At 40.1% G+C, this 20,549-nt stretch overlaps 1 protein-coding gene across 1 annotated transcript in view; it reads left to right on the top strand.

The window, feature by feature from the left end:
* LOC149197497 (uncharacterized) overlaps positions 1-20,549 on the top strand; it is a 265,068-nt gene that overhangs the window by 135,128 nt on the left and 109,391 nt on the right. Inside the window, exon 4 of the mRNA XM_089408710.1 lies at positions 11,156-11,212. Coding sequence (XP_089264836.1) covers positions 11,156-11,212 — 57 coding nt within the window. The remainder of the gene's footprint in view (positions 1-11,155; positions 11,213-20,549) is intronic.

Raw genomic sequence — 20,549 nt, 5'->3', positions numbered from 1 at the left:
ACATCGACTGCTCTAACAATGCTGTCATCACCAAGTACTACCTCCATATCAGTATCACCCTTTGAAAGCTCTGAGAAGTACTCTTTGACTCCTGTCATGTGGCGGGAAGCGCCATTGTCAACATACCAAATGCTAGAAGATGCTTTGCTAGTAGCGGGGAATGCACACTCCCTCTGAACCTGTATGGCAGGTGATCTTGCACTAGTGGCCTCACAAGCTATGAACCCAAACTCCCGATCAAATCTCTTTGAGAAGCTCTCTATCTTTGCAGAGGCTGCCACGGGTTTGTCTTTTCCTTTCCTGTTCTTCTTTTCCGGACACACAACAGCATAGTGTCCCAACTTTTGACAATTCCAACATTTGACTTTGGAATAGTCTTCCTTGTTCTGTTGCTTGCCTTTATCTTTGCTTTTGCCTCCACTGTTGGAAGCTTGCTTCTTTGCTCTGCCCTTCTTGCCTCTTGCTAACAATGCCACATTGTCATCCTCCTCCACCTGTTTGGCCCCCCAAGATGGTTCTTTCTGATCTCATTCTGAATCAATCATCCCACAGCCTCTCCCAATCAGGAAGGTTTTCCTGTGCAGCAATGCCATCCACAAAATTCTCCCAAGTCTTGGGAAGACCATTCAAAGAAATTCTCACCAACTCAGTGGGTGCAATGATCTCACCTACGACTGCCAACTCATCTCTCACTGAAGTGATCTTTGTGAGGTATGCTGGGGCACTATCAGTCTTAGCCATTTTAATGGCCTTCAGTTTTTCCTTTAGGACCATTTTTCTGTTTTCATTTGAGCTCTGGTAAACACTGGTCAAGGTTGTCCACATCTCATGTGCACAAGTCTTTTCTCTCACATGAGGAATGACATGGTCTTTGATTTCTTCCAGAATCAATCTTTTTGTTAAACTCTGCCAACTGTACAGGGTCAGCAGGTACTACCACTGGGTTCTATGTGGTATTTACCATAATGCCCTAGACTTCTGCTTCCTCAAAGATGCTCTGGATTCTCTCCTTCCATGCACTGTAGTTGTTCTGCCTATCCAACCTGTCTTCAACTCTCAAACCTAAAAACATGTTTCACTGTCCTACCAAATTGAAATTTTCAAATCTGTGGTAAAGGTTTTTGTTTTCTGTGTAAAAATTTGCTTGCTGTAATTTTCACTTTTCTGTCCCAAATTGCACTTTTCAGCCAACCAAGCTCTGATACCATGAAGAAATTTCAACCCCCACTCCGGTTATCAGTTTTCCTTATCACTCCATGCATTTAGTTTTAAATCCAAGCATGATAAAAATTCTAAAATCTGGAAATGATAATATTTTTCTGAAAACACAAATTTAGAGATTTCACAACTGCTGAAATTGTAGAAATAAAACACAACAAAATTATGACAGCCACACACAGAAAATAACACAGTGATTTTTGGTCAATGTGACCCTGGAAAAACCCCCTACAACTCTTGGGGAAAACCATTTTGAGAGCTCTTCTTTGTTTTTGAAAATGATTTTACAGAGAAACTGAAATACACAGTAAAAATTCCAGCAACCACAAATTACAACTTATCTCGATTTTCGTGCTTGAATTCCACCTCGAAAATCGTGCCAATCAGCAAATAGCCAAAACAGAAATTTTTACAGCAATAAAACAACATTAAATGTTGTATGGCCAACCTCAAAAAATGTGCCCAGAACTTGCTATCCCTCTTCCTCGATTTTTGTGCTTTTCTCCTGTTGTACGGTTTTCCTTGGGATGCATGCCAATAAATGCTGCTGCCCAAATTCGCTGAAATGTCTTTTTGCTTCTCTCCTTCACTTCCTCACTACTCATAAATTTTCTCCTTGCTCTCTCTTCTCTCTTTCAAATGTTCATGAAAGAATGAATTGATCTTTTCCTCTTCTCTTCTCCTTTTATTCTCTAAACGACCTTCTGGGTTACCTTAAGATCTAATCGTTGAGATTCATTTAAATCTAGGGATGAGAATAAATGCGCATTTAATTCTCACTTTCTATTTTTTAACTCACACACTTAAATAAATACCCACTTAGCCTTTTATTTCCATAGTCACTTTTTCACTTTCTAATTCTTCATTCACTTTAATAAAGTCACCTTTAAAGTAGAATGTAACTTTACCACTTATAAAGTCACTTTTAAATTAGAATGTAATTTTACCACTTATAAAGTCACTTTTATATTAAATTGACTTTACCACTTATAAAGTCACTTTAGGAGAAAAGTAAAAAATAAATTTGGACACTTTTCCCTAGGCCAAAGATCAAAGCCTTAGGGAACCACTTGTCCTTTGGTACCCAAATTTTAACAATTTTTTTCTTAAACTATATAAAAATATGATTAAATAATTATACTTTTTCTTATAACTATATAAATTTAGAATAACTATATAGTTATAATTTAATTCAATGTAATAAGTTAAGAAAAATGTTGTGACTTGAGGTACGCCGGTCAATGGAGGTCGATAGAATAATAGCTGACAACGGTGATGGCGGAAGGTAAAATGGTCTAGTACAGACAAAGTAGGCTATCGAGGGACGCGATTGCAGTCACGGGGAGGGTTGAGGTTGGATGAGGACGCGTAGCGGACATGAATGCTCAGAGAATGGAAGCATGATCAACACGAACAAGATGGTGGTGGTAGTTAGTAGAACAACACAACAGCGAACGGAACAGGATGGTGAGGATAGAAGCGATGGTCAAGTGACAAGAATTGGTCGGCAGAATGGAATGAGGCGGCACAGTGAATGGAGTTGGTTGCAGTAACTAGGAGAGACGACGATTGACAGGGTCTACAACAGCTAGACATAGTTGTAGCAGCAGAACTTAGACAATTTTTTGAGAAGGGAAAAATACAATGGGGGCACAACGGAATACTGAGCTCCGAACAACAAGGAGCAGTGGACGAACGAATGACTTGTGCAGCAGGTGTGGAGCTGGAATGACTTACGTAGCTCTGATACCACTGTTAGAAGTCAGAACGCCAATATGCAATTAATCCTGTAGATTCTGTAAGTAAGTAAATAAGTATTTGTGTATTATTATTAAAAAATGAATGGTGATTACAATTCTTCATGGCGGTGTGCCTATACAAGTATTGACTGGCCACCAAGATAAGTGGTCACGTCTTTTGACCCTTTGCCTTTCATAATTAATAATCATTAATTAATTAAATTGATTTAATTTACTATTATTTAATTAATACATATTTTTTTGTGAATATTTTATTCATAACAAAGAGGTGAAGGAAGAATGATTTTTCAAGGATAGGGTGATCACCAAGGATCTAGGACCAACGCTTAACAATTGGGAGGATTGGAGTAAAAAATGGTCTTGATTTAGGAACTTCACTCTTCAAGGAGACCTAAAGGCAGCTTCGCTAGCCCTAATGGAGGCAACTTCACAACTACTCTAGGAATTTATACTTCGTTGACAATAGTTAATGGAGTTTCAAGGATGCAATATGAAAAATTAATCTCTAGGAACATTCATTCATCATTTTCTTTGAATAACGCATGAAATGCTTCCAATAGCTTCAATGTTCTAACAAGTTTGCATTAAATTAGGGCACATTAAAGGCCATGAAATATCATTCCACACATTAGATATTTACTAGGGCAAAAATATAACATTAAATAGCACTCACATGATGACGAAGAATATATCCATCCATCAACATGCCAAAAAGAAGCTCCAAGAGAGAACAAATTTTTCCAAATGTCAAAATGCATTAGATTCATCCAAATCACTCCACAAAAGTTCAAGTCAAAAATCTCTAATGAGGTCAGCTGAAAATCCCAAAGTGTGATCATCCAAAGTGAGAGAGAGTCTCTCTTATTTATACAAGTCTAATGAGTTTGAATTCTAAAAGAAGAAGCCCCTAACATAACAAATCATGTGAGATACAATTGGTTACAAACCAACCAAGATAGCTTAATCATTAATTATTGTTTAATTTTCCATTTAGCCCATGTAATTAATGCATGCTCTCCAATGCTAACGTTGAGGTCTTACGTGCTAAGAATGAGGATGAGGGCCTCAAAAGTGATGAATAAGAGGGGGATGCCCTCTAAATGCTATAAAACATCTCCAAACCCGAAGTTGGGCTCATTGGGCTCCAAATGGCTCCAGATCAAGTCGATGCTCCATCAATAAGGGCTAGAAGATGATACATGCCCTCCCATGTCTTCTCGGGAAACAGAAAACCTCCTCTAGCCCCCCTGGATTAGCTGCCAAGTGTCGGGTGCAATGTGTCGCCAACTAAGCAATGTGCTCAAGTGCATCATCATCTCTGTATAACTGGGGCACGAACAAGCAATGTGGTGGTACTGAAGAAGCCCATGTTGATGCAATAAATGCTCTACACGGCTGGAGGCCCATGGTTCTCAACGCTCACCCTACAAGTGCCATTATGACCCTCTGGAGGGCTTGGATCCCGTATAGGGAGGCCAAGTCCAAGATGAAGACCCACCTGCAATCTTATATAAGATCCAATGCGTCTCCTCACCTTCTAGTACAATAATTTATTAGTGCAATTGAGTAAATAAGCTGCTAATTAGGGGCAGAAATGGAGACTTCATAGTGGCATGCCCTTCCAAATGGGATTTAAACATGTACTAATTTTACTTGTTGACTTTTGGTAGCATTGGATGTGCTTTAAGTCTCAAAATTTGCAGGGAGGCTCAAACAAATGCATTCTCCAATACCCATAAATCGTTTTGTGAAATTCCACCTGGAGACAATTTTATTAAAATAATTAATTATTTTTAATTGTCCCTTAGTCTAAACTTAGGAAATTAAAATAATTAATGGGTATTATTCTAAACTGTGGGTGAAATTTCTAGAAGAAGATGGAGAGCGAGTCCAAATGATCTGAGCCATTGATTAGAATCTAATATGGGCTGTTGGTTCTCAACTGGAGGATTATAAGGACATCGATGGGCACTTGGAGGACACATCGAAGGGAGATTAGAAGATCGAATTTTTGAAGCAGAGTAGCGACCAAAGAGAAATTCGAAGTGATATTTTGCAGTGAGGGATAGGGATAGTTCCAGTTGGAGATTTCTCTTGATCTGGGAATACTCACCAGAGAAGGTAGAGAGAGATCCCAGAGAGGTCCGAAAAATTGCTGGAGGAATCGATATTAGAAGCCAGATTCTGGGGTGTGAGATTGGGAGGTGAAAATCGAAATTTCTTGGCAGCAAATCGATCAACAGAGGGGGTGACACTATCCCTAGAGGCTGTGACGCTGGGCTAACGCAGTGATTGCACAGGGGAAATGCAGAGGCAGCTAGGGGTAGTCCGTTCAGTGGCTGGATCAACTAGGATCTTCAGTGATAGTGTGAAGTAATCTCACTTATCTCTCTGTCAGTGATATTCTCTGTATTGGATAGCCAACAGGGCATCCAGAGATTGTATTCAGAATTACTACTGCATAATAATAAAACCCTCAGCTATTGCACCGGTTTTCCCACACTAGGTTTTTCCAGGGACATTTGTCCAAAAATAACTGTGTAGATGTGTTGTGTATTTCTTTCTTGTTCAGTTTCTTGTTTCCGCATTTTATTTAAATGGTGAAGGCTGCAGTGTATTAGTTTCGGTGTTTACTATAGGAAACAATAAATAATTTTGTTCAGTGATTTAACAAATAGGAGGAACTTAATCAGTTGCTGCAGTAGAAATTTGGGGCTTCCAAATTTTCACATGGTATCAGAGGTGCAGGTGAAACAAGAGAGCAATGCCGGAAGAGCCCAATGCTGAAGGAGGAAGGGAGTTCAAAATTCCTACAGAGGCAACAATTTGAATCCCTAGAGGGATTGTGTAGTTCCGGCCAGGAGGGCAAGATTTTCGTGGTAAATCTTTCTTTGAGTGAGTCGACAGAGGTAGGATTTCCAAATCGAAATCTGTCAGTGACAGAAGGAGCAATGCAGCAGTAGCTTCAGTGAAGAGGGGTTTCTGGTGTGATGCAATTTTCTGCAGGCAGTTGCCGAGCAGAAAGACGTCAGAGGGAAGAAGAGACACTTAAGGGAACTTCTTCCTTAGAGATTTCCTAGCCAGGGAATTCAAATTCTCATTTGTTGAGCAATAGCAGGAGAGAAGAGGTCATTCGAATTTTTCGATTGGTAGAGATGGCAGCCAGTGGATAAAGAGATCAGGATAGGTTGGATGGGGCATCCAACTACGTGATCTGGAAGGCAAGGATGTCGTGCCTTCTGGATGAGCATTTTCTCAAGATCTACATTGACAGCATGTTAGCTGTGCCCGTGGATCCAGATCGGCTCAAAAAATATAAAGGAGAAATGGTGAAGACAAAGAGAATGATCCTTGACGGAGTGAAGGATCATGTAGTCTATCACATCGTTGGTAGAGGGATTGCCAGCGAAATGTGGGATGCATTGTCGATGCTGTATCAAGGATCTTTCGAGCAACAAAAGATGTACTTAGAGTAGAAGATGAGGTCCATGCAAATGCAAAATGGGGAACACATTGATCTGTTCCTTGCAAAGCTTTAGGAGACCCGAGATGAGCTAGCAACTATGGGGTCTACACCTTAGTCTTCCGAGATGGTAAGACTGGCCCTCAACTCAGTTTCAGAGGAGTGGCAAGTATTTGTCCAGAGCATCTTGGGTAGGGAGAACTTGCCGGATTGGGAAGGAATGTGGGTAGCTCTTAAGCAAGAGGAGTTAAGGAGAGACTTGGTCAAGTGCAAACTTGACGGAATCAACCGTAGTGGGTCGAGGCCCAAGGAGGAGGATGAGAATGCAACCCTTGCATCTAAGGGGCAGTAGGAGCAGCGGAAGAAGGAGGACGTTTCGAGGATTAAATGCTTCAGGTGTGGTGAATTTGGTCACTATGGAACACAATGTCCTCTCAGAAAGAAGGAAAAAGATGAGAAGCATGATCCAAAGGCTGCACCTATGAAGATTGAGGAGAAGGAGTTTTCCAAGACAACCCAGATACCTCCAGGAGGGAGGTGGGGTGACCTAGAGCTGTAGTTTGAATGGATTGCAGATGGGCAGGATCCTTGAGGAGCCCACCTCTCGGATCAATTCCTTGCTACGAGAGCCCAGATCAGAAGTAACAAGATGGATCAAGTCAGTTGATGCAGAGGAGTGTCGGAGTGACAGTTGTAGTGGCTAGGAGCGCCAGACACTGAGCAACGTAGAGCTAGAGTTGACAACAGTGCAGTTGGCACAGAGCAGAGGTTAGCAACAGCGTAGAGACTTCAGAGGGTCAACGTAGAGACTAGCAATAGTCAGACTCCAGCAACGAGATGCATCATACTGAACACTTGTTCAGTAATTTGGGTTGTTTTTCCATTGCTGATGCAGTAGCAACAATAGTTGGAGAAAGTTGCAGTGCAGATGCAGTGTTGGCAGTGGTAGTACCATTAGCAGCACAGATGCATAATTTGAGAGGGAGTTGCTGTACAGATGCAATGTTGGCAATGGCAGGACTAACAATAGTACAAATGCAACATTTGCGCATCAGTTGGTGGGCAGCGATGTCAGACATCAACAACACAGAGGGAGATGTTACAGAGCAAGGTGATGCTTTAGCAGGTTGCATTACTAGAGAACATTCCTCGCTAAGAGGGAGTGTTGATTTTTGGTAGCATCGGATGTGCTCTAAGTCTCAAAATTTGCAGGGAGGCTTAGACACATGCATTCTCTAATACCCAGAAATCGTTTTGGGAAATTCCACCCGAAGACAGTTTTATTAAAACAATTAATTATTTTTAATGGGTCCCTAAGTCTAAATTTAGGAAATTAAAATAATTAATGGGTATTAATCTAAACCATGGGTGAAACTTCTAGAAGAAGACGGAGATCGAGTCTAAATGATCTGAGCCATTGATTAGAATCTAATTTGGGCCGTTGGTTCTCAATTGGAGGATTATAAGAAGGACATCGATGGGCACTTGGAGGACACATCAAAGGGAGATCAGAAGATCGAATTTCTGAAGTAGAGCAACTGCCGGAGAGAAATTCGAAGTGATCTTTTGCAGTGAGGGGCAGGGATAGTTCCGGTTGGAGATTTCTCCTGATCCGGGAATACTCAGCAGAGAAGGCAGAGAGAGATTCGGGAGAGGCAACGCAGTGGCTAAGCTGGCCAGCGTTGGTTGACACAGACGCAACGTAGAGCCTTGAGGAGGTCCGAAAATTTGCTAGAGGAATCGATATTAGAAGCTAGATTCCGGGGTGTGAGACTAGGAGGTGAAAATCAAAATTCCTGGGTAGCAAATCGATCAATAGAAGGGGTGATGCTATCCCCAGAGGCTGTGATGCTGGGCTAACGCAGTGATTGCGCAGAGGCAGCTAGGGGTAGTCCATTCACCTTCCTGGATCAACCGGGATCTTCAGTGATAGTGTGAGGTAAACTCACTTATCTCTCTGTCAGTGATATTCTCTATATTGGATAGCCAATAGGGCATCTCGGGATTGTATTCAGAATTACTACAGCATAATAATAAAACCCTCAGCTGCTACAACGATTTTCCCACACTGGGTTTTTCTGGGGACAATTGTCCAAAAATAACTGTGTAGATGTGTTGTGTATTTCTTTCTTGTTCAGTTTCTTGTTTCCGCATTTTATTTAAATGGTGAAGGCTACAGTGTATTAGTTTCGGTGTTTACTGTAGGAAACAGTAAATAATTTTGTTAAGTAATTTAACAAATAGGAGGAACTTAATGGGTTGTTGTAGTAGAAATTTGGGGATTCCAAATTTTCACATTACCTTCCTTGACAAGAGAGGTTAATGAAGGACCCTATCAGGTGGTTTCAACCTCTAAGGGAGTGACGGGTTGATGGTACATCCATCAAATGGCAAGTATCGTGTGAAATAATGATGGAAGGAAGTGGGGGCAAGAGGGAAGGCTCCAAGCCACATGCCATGGTACAAGGGTAGCTACGATGAAGGAGGCCTACACCTTGGGTGTATGAATGTAGGAGGGAGAAATCATGGTACATGAGTTACCCCGACCTTTGTTTTTCCACCCTTTTTCATATGCCTTTTCCTTTTATTGATTTTTCTTCATTTTACTGCTCGGAGCTCAAGGGGATGAGAGCATGATGCGTAAGATATAACAGTGTTTACCCCCTTAAGGTGGGGCAGTTCATTGCCCACCAGGGGTTGGGACAATCATGGGTTCCTTAATGATGAAAATGGCACTCATAGGGGTCCTAGGAACCAAGGTGATGGCCATAATGATAGGGGGTAGAGGTCATGTTTGGCTTTTGCCCATGTGTTAAATTTTAATGTCCCGGTCATTTTTGCATTTTGTGGTACATTTCCTATTGTATCTGGCCATACTTTGCTTTTGTCTATTTAGCTGCATCAACCTCCAGGACATTGTTCCAGGCTTGACCTAAGGTGTGGACAAGGGGGGAGGGGGAGGCTAACACCTTGTTGACCCAATGGACAAATGTGGACCCAGATGGGGAAAATGTGAAAAGGGCTTGTAATGAGTGGAGGGGAGTGAGATATGGTTTCGGGAAGCGGGATCATGAGGCCAAAATCAAGGTATCCCATGTAGTGCCACTCCTAAAGCTAGTAGCCAGTAAAGGAGATCCCGTGGGACTAGGATACAAGATTAACCCCCAAGTTGAGGTAAGGGAACAAGAGTATAGTCAAAGCTTGTTCTTTCCGCTGAATTCCCCCACTAATCCATGCCCAAATGTGCCCAAGAAAAGCAAGCATAAACACCCAATTACATAATGAAAAGTCATACCTTCGGGGTTGGATGGCCCACCTTCAAACATACGATCATGACAGATAAGCGAGGACACACAATGACTGGCTCAGGTGGCGGAAAATAGTAGCACATAGAGCTATCAAGTGGCTGCAAGGGGCCGCCGGCTGCTGGCTGAAGACAAATCTAAGAGAAAATTCTCCTATAGGGGTCACGCACTGGTGGTGGGTAACATGCCCTTCATAAACAAGCTTAACATTCTTTCAATAGACTCTAGCGTGTTATACATATGACCAAAGGCAGCTTTAAGCAAAAGGGAGAACTTGAAACAATGCTTGACTCTAGGGATTGCCCACTCTCCTCTAGGCCTTCGAGCTCTGATTCCATGAAAATAAAAGAGATGGCAGATTCAACACAGGAACAAAGGTAGATGAGATGAATGTCAGAAAAATGAAAATGGAGAGTTTTACTTGAGAAGGGAGATCATCTGTACATGCATCTGCTTTGTACGAAATTCGAATACAACCGAGCTGATATTTTCCTTTTCATTGGCCATAACTTTTCACATCCTAATTTCATTTTATAGTCTTAAAATTATTTTATTCTCTGTAAATATCTTATCTATTTGCAAAATCTACATTAATTATGCACAATTTGACGATTATGTCACTGTCTATGTACAAATATTTAGATTTTTCTTTAGGAAAAATTTGTCTGAGCTATTTCCGAATGTTTGTTTAAATTATCTGTCTCTTGGAAGTTTGATCAGAATTCCACTACTGCATCTTCTGGGTAGCTTAAATTATGTGTAGGGATGGCATGTGTATACCTGCAATGCTGAAGGTCAACTTCCTTGACAACTAAAATTTTGTTTGCTACACCTGTCAAAGCAGAACAAAAATTTGTTGTTGGTGTGTGGGAGTGTTGTAAGAATCTCCTATTCCTGCCAATTTTTCCGAGCTTTTTAGGTTGCTGATTTTGGAGTTTTTCTGAGTTTTCCAGGTCCAAGATTATGGTTATCAAATTTTCCGATATTTCAATGTTTTCGCTGATATTTCTGATAAGTTTCTTTCTGGGCCCTAGGTGATATATTTTCTGAGATGATATTTGCAACATTGGTGTGCAACATCGCTTGTAGATTTTTAGTTCATGCCATAGTCTCAACAAACTGTTGGCTCTGCTAGACTTTGTAGCAAGGGTGTTTGTGAGTACTCCATTGTACTTACAGTGTTCATGAACCTGCTAACATTAAAATGCATTGCCTTGGATGGCAACATAGTAATATTATGCTAGAAATTTAACACTATTTCGTGTATCCTTGTGTATATTACCATTGCCATATTAGATCCTCGGAACCCATGAGAATCTTTAATCTCTCATTTATTCAAGCTGTTCATTGCAGAGGATTCCAGATTGTTGATCCTTCAGTAACATTTGGATGAATAATTTTCTTTACAGGAATCGAATTTGGTTACAATCCTCCCAACCTATGCCAAGAATTTTGTGGGTCAACAGGTAAGGTTCTGATTTCTGACCAAGTTAGATATTAAGGATTGACAACATGGTCATTCTGAACTCAAACTTGAAGATTTAGGCTTTTCAACCAAACTTGGTAATTTTCAGTACCTTTTGTTATATCTTAACATGATTAAGAGCCTCCTCTTTAGATGAAATACAGAACCTGTAGGATTAACTGTAAGGTTTTCTCGAAGACACCTGTAACATAATTGCTCTAGAGAGTGCAATTTCTTTCTTTCTTTATGTTATTTTCAGCTTTTCCTAGGAGTTGCGCTTCCACTCCTGCATTGTATTGATACTGGTTGTACTACCACTTGTTTCCTCCTTTGTTTATGTTTTTTCAGCATTTTCTAGGAGTTGCACTTGCACTCCGACATTGTATTCATACTGATTGTAGTCTTCTTCAGTCCCATTGACCTATTTTTCTGGTCATTTGTTTGACATTATTGAGATTATCTTATCTTATCTAGGCAGCACACTTCAATAGGTCCTAGGGGAACTGTATAGTTGTTTGGAAGGATAAGTAGAATTGCTTTTAGATACACGTTCCTTATACTAATAGTTATTCATTTTGTTTTTATCTTGATTACGTTATTGAGGCTATAAATACTCCCTTACATCATGCGGGAGGAGATGCCTTGTGCACCTCCTTTCTTTATTATACACATCATTTTGTAGTCCCAGAGACATTTTCTGCTCACTCAAGTTCGTTATTGTTTTTCTGTTCGATGCTATCTTTGTTGTTATTGATTTCTTCGGGGTTTAGATTTCTGCAAATTTCATTGATGTTCAAAATTGCCCTTCATTTCAGCAAGCATATTTTGAAGACCAGAAATATTGCTTGTATTTCATCCCATTGAAGTTGAAAAGGCAATAGAACTGTATTGAACCAATCGAAAAAACTTTAACAGGGAAAGATTAAGGTAAGGTGCTGGACAGAAGTATGTTACAACCATATCATAAAACTTATATAAAAAAAAGGATACAATTCAAAATTGATTATTAAGAAAGTAGATATTTTGACATGGCAGCCCCCATTTCTGTCACTTATTACTTTTCTATTTCAACTATATACGAAGCACATTTGAGTTATCCTTCTCACAGTCCGCTATTGTTTGATTTTATTGCTAGTATATATTTCTTAATTTCCAGGGTCTACTATTTTTTGATCATTTTATTACAGCTTGAGTGGGCCTAATGATACAGCTTGAGTGGGTCTAATGGTTAAGAGCATGTGTTTCCTCTTAAGAGGTCACAGGTTCAAAACTAGAGGGGGGTAGAGTATGTATGCCTTTGTAGACTTAGCAGTCAAATCGCAGCGCGGAGGTGGGTCCCTTGTCCCACAAACAAGGGGGTCTCATACACCAATTTGGTGTCTAGCTTGGCTGTGACCTTAAAAATGGTTATTATTATTATTATTATTAAAATATTTTTATACTATTATTCAGTGTTGATAATATCGCCGAAATATCGGCGATATTCGGAAATATCGCGATATTTTCGGCGAGCCGAAATATCGCCGACAAAATATCGCGATATTTTCGGCGATATTTTATATCGCGATATTTCCGAAATATCGCCGATATTTCCAAAAATATCGCGCGACAATCGAAAATATCGCCCGGTGACCGTAAAAAATTTCCGCATGACCTATAAAAATCCGATTTTGGTTTTTTTCATATCGTTTTCATTTTTGATTGCTGGAGAAGGAAGGGGAGGGCTATGCGGTTGCTGCCAAGGAGGGTTTGAGCGTTCTAGGCCCTAGTATTGATATGCTATTCATGGTAATGTTAAATTCTTAAAGTAAAAGTGACATTCTCCTTAATCTTCATTTTCATCCTTTTACTTAAATTTTTAACATTACCATGAAATGACTCAGGATGTTTGAGAGTGGTTCCGGCCTCATTGGATTTCATATGGAGAAAGTAGAATTTTAGATTTCATTCAAAATGCAGCAGACTTATCAGTTTTTTAGGATTTCAGGATTGGGAGATTGTAATGTTTCCAGGTGACACCACCTGCCCAGGCTACCCCTGCCACCAGTAGGGGACGTGGTCTACCTCCTATAGCTCCTACTTCTAGTTCTTCAGCCTCTAGAGCATAGCAAACTCCACTGCCAACTCCACCAGCACCAGCAACTACATCTAGAGGGAAAGGGAAAGTTGTGGCATTTTCTCGCAAGAGGGGCAGAGGAAATCAATAGGATTAGACTTTAGTTATTTTCTTATGTGCTTGTAAGTTGTACATGAACAATGAACATTGAATATTCAAGAATCAAGACCAAGCATATCACATTCTAATTTCTAAATAGTAAATTTTGATTCTATTTATTTTTTTAAAGTGAATTATGAACTTTGAGAAGTAATTATATTTTAATTTGATTAGATAAGCTGCAACCTGCAATTTAATATGGATAAAAAACTATATTTCTGTATATATATATATATATATATATATATATATATATAAAACGTGTCCCCCATGTCTTGTTTCCAGGTCGTTGCGTTTCGTAATGAATACTCGTATTTACGTGTCCTCTGTGTCTCGTGTCCTCGTGTCATGTGACTTAGCTTAGACAATATTGATGTATTGTCTCTGTGGAGGGTGGAGTTTGAGGAGCCCCTCTTGGAGGAGTCACCTTCATGGTTAGAGCCAGTGGCAGATGATCCATTAGAGCAGGGGCAGCAAGAGGAGGACTCGGAGTCAGAGGAGTAGCAGCACTCAAAGGAGGAGTAGGAGGAGGAGGAGGACACTGCGGGAGCATCAGCATCAACACCATCTGCTATAGATATAGGAGAGCATAGCCCCATACCTAGCACTCATTATTTGACATTAGGTGCAGAGGCAGGGTCAGGGCCTCCTACTACTAGGGGCAAGCCTGGCAAACAGCCCATCATGTTTTCCCGTAAAAGGGGGAGAGGGCAGTGATTTCAGATAGATAGCTACTAGTTTTATTTGTTATGCTACATATAACTCATGATGATGAGATAATTTTATATATGTGATGTTATTTTGTATTGGTTCTCCATATTTGAGTCCTTGAATGGACAATTATCAGGGATCAGCAGGATTTGGTATCGCCTTTGATGTATCATTTCTATTTGACATCATATATATCAGTGTTTTCTTCATATTTATGTGCCAGTGTGTTTATTTCATGTTGTTATTGCTTTATATGTTTAAAAATCTGAAAAAAATGAATATATTATGCATTTTTTATGCTTGCCGATATTTGCCGATATTTTGCCGATATTTTCGCCGATATTGCCAATAAGATATTTTCTGGACCCTCGCCGATATTTTCCCGATACCGATATTATCAACACTGCTATTATTTACAGACAGCTTAAGTTACTAAGATACAGATACTGATAAAGTTACATGGGAGATTTAAAATATGTTTGATATGATATTTCTAGATACAACAACAAAAGTACATAAAGAAGTACACGGTGCACAAAAAAATATCCATACATATATAGCCATATACCAATAAGTTCTGTGTGTGTGTGTATACGAATAAGTTTTTTAATGAATATGTTTATATCGATTAATCCATATATTCACTTTTTTTCTTCCTCAGAAATATCTCCCTAGGTAACTCCTGGGACCCTCTACCATTTTGAGGATGGTACTTGGTGTAGAACAGGTGGTGTGGATTTAGTGCATCCAAGCCCGTGGAAATTGAACTAGAGATTTTCACAGTGCACCAGATTACTGGTGATGTCTTGGCGACAATCCAAGTCACCATATTCGTGTTCGTGTTCGAGTTCAACGTCTTTAAAATTCGAATAAGGTTCGGCACTTAAAATTCAGTTCTTCACAAATAAATCATGTAGATTAGCCCCTTAAAAAGCAAAAAATCACTATAAACTGTGCAAGGGAAATTAAAAAATCAAATTAGCATGCAAACTTCAAAGCACCTCAATCTGTAAATCAAATATTTGGTTACTTCATGTATTTTCCTACCACTTTTTTTATAATATTCTTATATTTTTTGTCAGGATTTTAAAGCAATCATTACAATTTCATAAAAGCATTTCAATTTTTTTTTAAGGTAGTGTTCATTGTAATAAAATGGATACTGACACGTTGTTTTGGCAATCAACTTTTTTTAATGCACACCCTTAGTTAACAGAAAACTGAGATTTGTGTGAATGTTGAAAAAAAAGGATAATTTATCCACGTAGTAGGTAATCACTTCCACGTGTGGTTTGCAAGTCATCTTTGGCCTATCATTACGCATTGATAAAACGATTTTAAATCCTTTTAGAATTGTAGCGCCAAGTCTGGAGACTTCACTGGCACGTGGAATTAAAATGATCCACCATGAGACTCTCAACATCCAGGTTGCCACTAAGGGATCGAGTGTGCAGGAGTCAAGACTCGATGGTGGGCTGGTGGCGTAATGGAGTGGAGAGTGAGATTTTCGTGCGTGCCAAGTTTTAGCGTCATTAGGGTTACTAGTGACCACTTTAACTTTTTTTGTTTAAATTATAAATGCTGAAAAATTACCGAACCACAAAAACCCTAACAAAAATTTCATCGATCTTTTGACAAATTTGTTTATTTTGTTTGTGTTTGTATACGGGTTCGGGCTTGGGTTCGACATAAATTTGAGTTCAACATGAAATTCAACAAACAAAAATGAATTTGTTCGGATTGCGTTGAGGTTCGGCGAATTTCGTATCCCAAGGATTTTATTCATTGAACCCAGTGACTTAGGTGACAATGGCAGCAGCAGATTGAGATACTTCAAAATTTCAAATATTCATTTGTATATACACATTGTTTTTTTTTTGGTTTGTAGTTTGTCTGCAAACTAGTGAGACTAACCTGTGGCTTCAGAAACTACGACCTAGAGGCATCTAAGCTGTCAAAATCATCCAGGGATCGCACCTTGCCTGGGTCACACCAACTTGTACACATGGCTTGATTTGTGCCCATGGGGTTTCCAACTTATGTATTTGGTATATGTGTGTGTGTGCGTACATAAAATATATAAATGTATATGTTTATAAAATATAGATAAATATAAAATTATATATATGTGAATATAGTATATGTTTCCTCGAGTGATTTTTTCTTTGGTGGATATGGTTAGGTTCCTTTTCATGATATCTCTAATATGAATCCTCTACAGTTTCGTATTGTTTCCAAAATGGTTCCTGATTCTAGAGGGAATTGGGCCTTATATGAGCCATATCAGTATTTGATACGGATCTAGATGGATTGAAGGCCCTGTTGGATGTGTTAGCACTGATGAAGTTATATATTTGGTACTCATCATATATATATTGTTGATTTGGGGTAGCATTGGATGTGCTCTAGCCATGACAATTGGTGGAGAGGCTAAAACACATGAGATCTCCAAGACCCAGAAATGGTTTGCGCAGATTCTAACCAGTTTGGGAGATATTAAAATAATTCATATTTTTAATGGAGTTCCAAAGTCTAAACTTAGGAAAAATAAAATATTGATGAGTATTAATATAAAACTGGGTTAGATGGTTCCAAAAGTCATGGATCAAGCCAAATCTAATATTAGCTGTTGATTAGAGATTTAATCTCGGCCGTTGAAGGACCAACATGAAAAGTATAAGAGGCTTGAGGGTCAGTTGGAGGATACACTGAGGGAGACCAGTCAGCTCGATTTCTGGAGCGGGGTTAGCTGAGAAATTCGAACTAATGGTCTGGAGAGCAGCAAGAGGCAGCAACTACGGAACAGAGACTCAGGATCAACGCCAGAAGACTAGCGCAGAAGCAGAAGAGGCAGACGCAAAGGCAATAGCAGATTGCGTAGTCACTAGAGGGCCTGCGTGGGTGACGTAGAGAGGCCCAGGGTTGACGCGACAAGCAGGGGTTGACGCTTGGGGAGTTACGTAGAGGTTAGCCAGGCTGATGCTGGGACTGGGAGAAGTGCTGGAGAATTATTATTTCTATTGGGTAAGCTAGTTTGGCACCCTGTTGTACGAAAGAATTGTTGAATAATAAAATCCTCCCTTGCTGCACCAATTTTCCCACATTGGATTTTTCCGGGGACTATTGTCCAAAATAACTGTGTCGATGTGTTGATTCTTGTGCATGTGTTTGTTTTTGAATTATGGTGTGATATCTGCAGCAGAATTTATTTTAATGTTTATTGAAGGAATTTCATAAATAACTTATTGGAAATAAGTAGGCAAAGTAAATCAGATGTTGCAGTGATAGAATTTTCACATGGTATCAGAGGAAGTAATCATAGGCAAAAAGGGAAAATCAGTTATGGGTTGAGACCATGATGCGGAGGCATCCACGTCAGGAGACTCACATAGATTTTCAGAAATCTGCACAAGAGAAAGTGATTTCGATTTCTCTATGTTGGCTTCTAGGCTGGAAGAAGAAGTGGCTTGTATGACTAGTTCTGCATCATCAAAAGTATGGTATATAGACAGTGGAGCCTCTTGACATATGACGAGAATTAGGGAATGTTTCTCAGATTATCGAGAAGAGAAGATGAACTTTCAGATCACCATGGGGAATAAGGCAAAGTGTACTCCAGCAGGGAGAGGTACCATATTTTTTCAAACAGAATTGGGAGAAAGAGGAGCCATTGGTTAAACCTCTTCAACCAACGGAAGTAATGAATTCTTCCTCGGATCATGAAGATTCACAGGATGAGGGGGGGCTAATAGAAGCACCTTCTGGCAGAGGAAGAACTAGCAGGGAACTTCGTCAGATTCTATGAGATGCAGAGGACTTCATCGGTGCGCCAAGAAACAATAAGAGGGAGTGAAAACAACCAGATAGATATCAGGCATTAGTAGCTCAGGATGGGGAGCCTGCTAGTTTCCAGGAGGCAGCTCAACATCAGATTTGGCTAGATGCGATGGTAGAGGAGTACAACTCCATAATGGTGAATGATGTTTGGGAGGTAGTGCCAAGGCCTCAAGAGAGCTCAGTGGTAGGTTTGAGATGGATCTACAAGATCAAATACGTTGCAAACGACAGTGTTGAGAAATATAAGGCCAGGTTTGTGGCTAAGGGGTATGCTCAAAAGGAAGGAATTGACTACGAGGAAACCTTCGCCCCAGTAGCTAGGTATACATCTATTAGGACCGTGATATCTCTTGCAGCACAGATGGGGTGGGAGATTCATTAGATGGATGTCAAAACAACTTTTCTGAATGAGGCAATAGAAGAAGAGGTATACATTGAACAACCAGAGGGATTTGAGACACATGAGAAGAAGTCTCATGTATGCAGGTTGAAGAAAGCCCTGTATGGGCTGAAACAGGGACCTAGAGCATGGTATGGTCGAATCGATGGCTACTTGCAGAAGATGGGATTTGTCAAGAGTGATGCGGATCCAAATCTCTACTATCTGGTTGTAGAGAATGAGCTGCTAATCTTAGTATTGTATGTGGATGATCTCTTTCTGACAGGATCATCTAGGCTCATTGGTGACTTGAACAAGAATCTAGCCACAGAATTCGATATGAAGGATTTGGGACGAATGCATTATTTCCTAGGGTTGGAAGTTTGGTAGCAGAAGGGAGAGATCTTTCTTGGGCAAGGGAGGTATGCTACAGAAATCTTGAAAATATTCAGGATGGAGGACTGTAGACCCATGGCTACTCCAATGATCACCAACTGGAAGAACATTGATGCATTAGAAGACAAGGATGTTGATCCCGCCTTATACATGCAACTCATAGGGTCCCTGATGTATCTAGTCAATACCAGGCCAGACATTTGCTATGCTGTCAACACCCTCAATCAGTTCATGGTGGAACCAAAGAGGGCGCACTGGGTAGCAACCAAACATGTTCTCAGGTAGTTACAGGGAACATTTGATTATGGACTCTTGTACACCAGGGTAAGGATCAATGTTGCACGAAGTGGGGGCGAAGCGGAAGCGTTTTTTGGAAGTGGGGACGCGGAAGCGTCATTTCCAAAAATCTAGGAAGCGAAGCGTCCGCGGAATCGTCTGCTATATATATATATTTTATATATTTTTTTGCATTTATACTCAAAACAAACATCCCAAATAGCAAATTAATTGTAGAAGACATGAAAACATGCATATTTATGCATAAATCAAGATAGATATAACATCCATTGTACATTAATGATTAATTATTTGAGCATCAACCATTTAGATGCATCAACCATCTAGAATCTAGATTCTTCTCCTCTTGTCTAGCCTTTGCCTCTACCTTGATTGTCTAGGGATATTAGTCAACATTGCCCAATTTTGACCAAACTATCTAATTCAAGACTTAAAATATGGTAGAAAAAGCTTAACATGCTTGATCAATGATTTTGACTTGATTGAAAGGTAATTTTTTGCTAAGGGCGTGCCGCGTGACAAAGGAGTTCAACAATTAACACCACCAACACTAGGGTACATATGGGGCTTGGTGCTCTTGATTAAATGCTAATCGCATACCTTCATACTTGATATAATCTAATGAAATGCCACAATCCCATTGATCCTGAATTCCTGATAACTGTTAAGTCTGCTGAATATTGAATAGGATATGAAATTCTATTTTCTCCATATGAAGTCCAATGAGGCTGGAACCACTCTCAAACATCCTGAGTCATTTCATGGTAATGTTAAAAATTTAAGTGAAATGATGAAAATGAAAAATAAAGGAGAATGTCACTTTTACTTTAAGAATTTAACATTACCATGAGGGAGCATCTGCTATATTTATATTTTTTTTGCCTTCATTCGTCACCCTAACCCCATACGCTTCCTCCTCCGAAGCGCCGTACGAAGCGCGCTTCGACGCTTTGGAAGCGGTGCTTCCGTACCACGCTTCCAAATTTCCAGGAAGCGGCAAAAAATTCGGAAGCGCGCTTCCGGCCAAGCTTCCTAGGCGCTTCCGTACGAGACGCGCTTTGGGGCTTGGAACCGTGGGGGGGTCGCTTCGTGCAATATTGGTAAGGATATCAGATTGAGTGGATTTACTGATGCAGATTGGGCAGGAAGTTCAGTGGATCGAAAAAGTACCTCTGGGTACTATTTCAACATTGGATCAAGAATGACTTCCTGGTGCAGTAGGAAACAAAAGTCCGTGGCTCTGAGCTCATCTGAGGCAAAATATATGGTAGTGAGCACAACTTCGTGTGAGGCCATGTGGCTTAGAAAACTGCTTGTTAACCTATTCAAAACAAAAATGGAGGTGACTAGGATCATGTGCGATAATCAGAGTTGCATCAAGCTCTCTGAGAATCCAGTGTTTCACCATCGGTCAAAGCATATTGATATCCGGTGTCACTTTGTCAGAGGCTGTGTCCAACGAGGAGCTGTACAGTTGAGCTACACTGCTACAGGAGAACAGGT

The sequence above is a fragment of the Pinus tabuliformis genome, chromosome 2_2 (assembly GCF_031772625.1).
Source record: "Pinus tabuliformis cultivar Carrire ecotype Pingquan chromosome 2_2, CPIR1, whole genome shotgun sequence".
In the NCBI taxonomy this organism is placed as follows: Eukaryota; Viridiplantae; Streptophyta; class Pinopsida; order Pinales; family Pinaceae; genus Pinus; species Pinus tabuliformis.
Note: the sequence above shows the minus strand (reverse complement) of the source record. Positions and strands in the feature narration are given on the sequence as shown.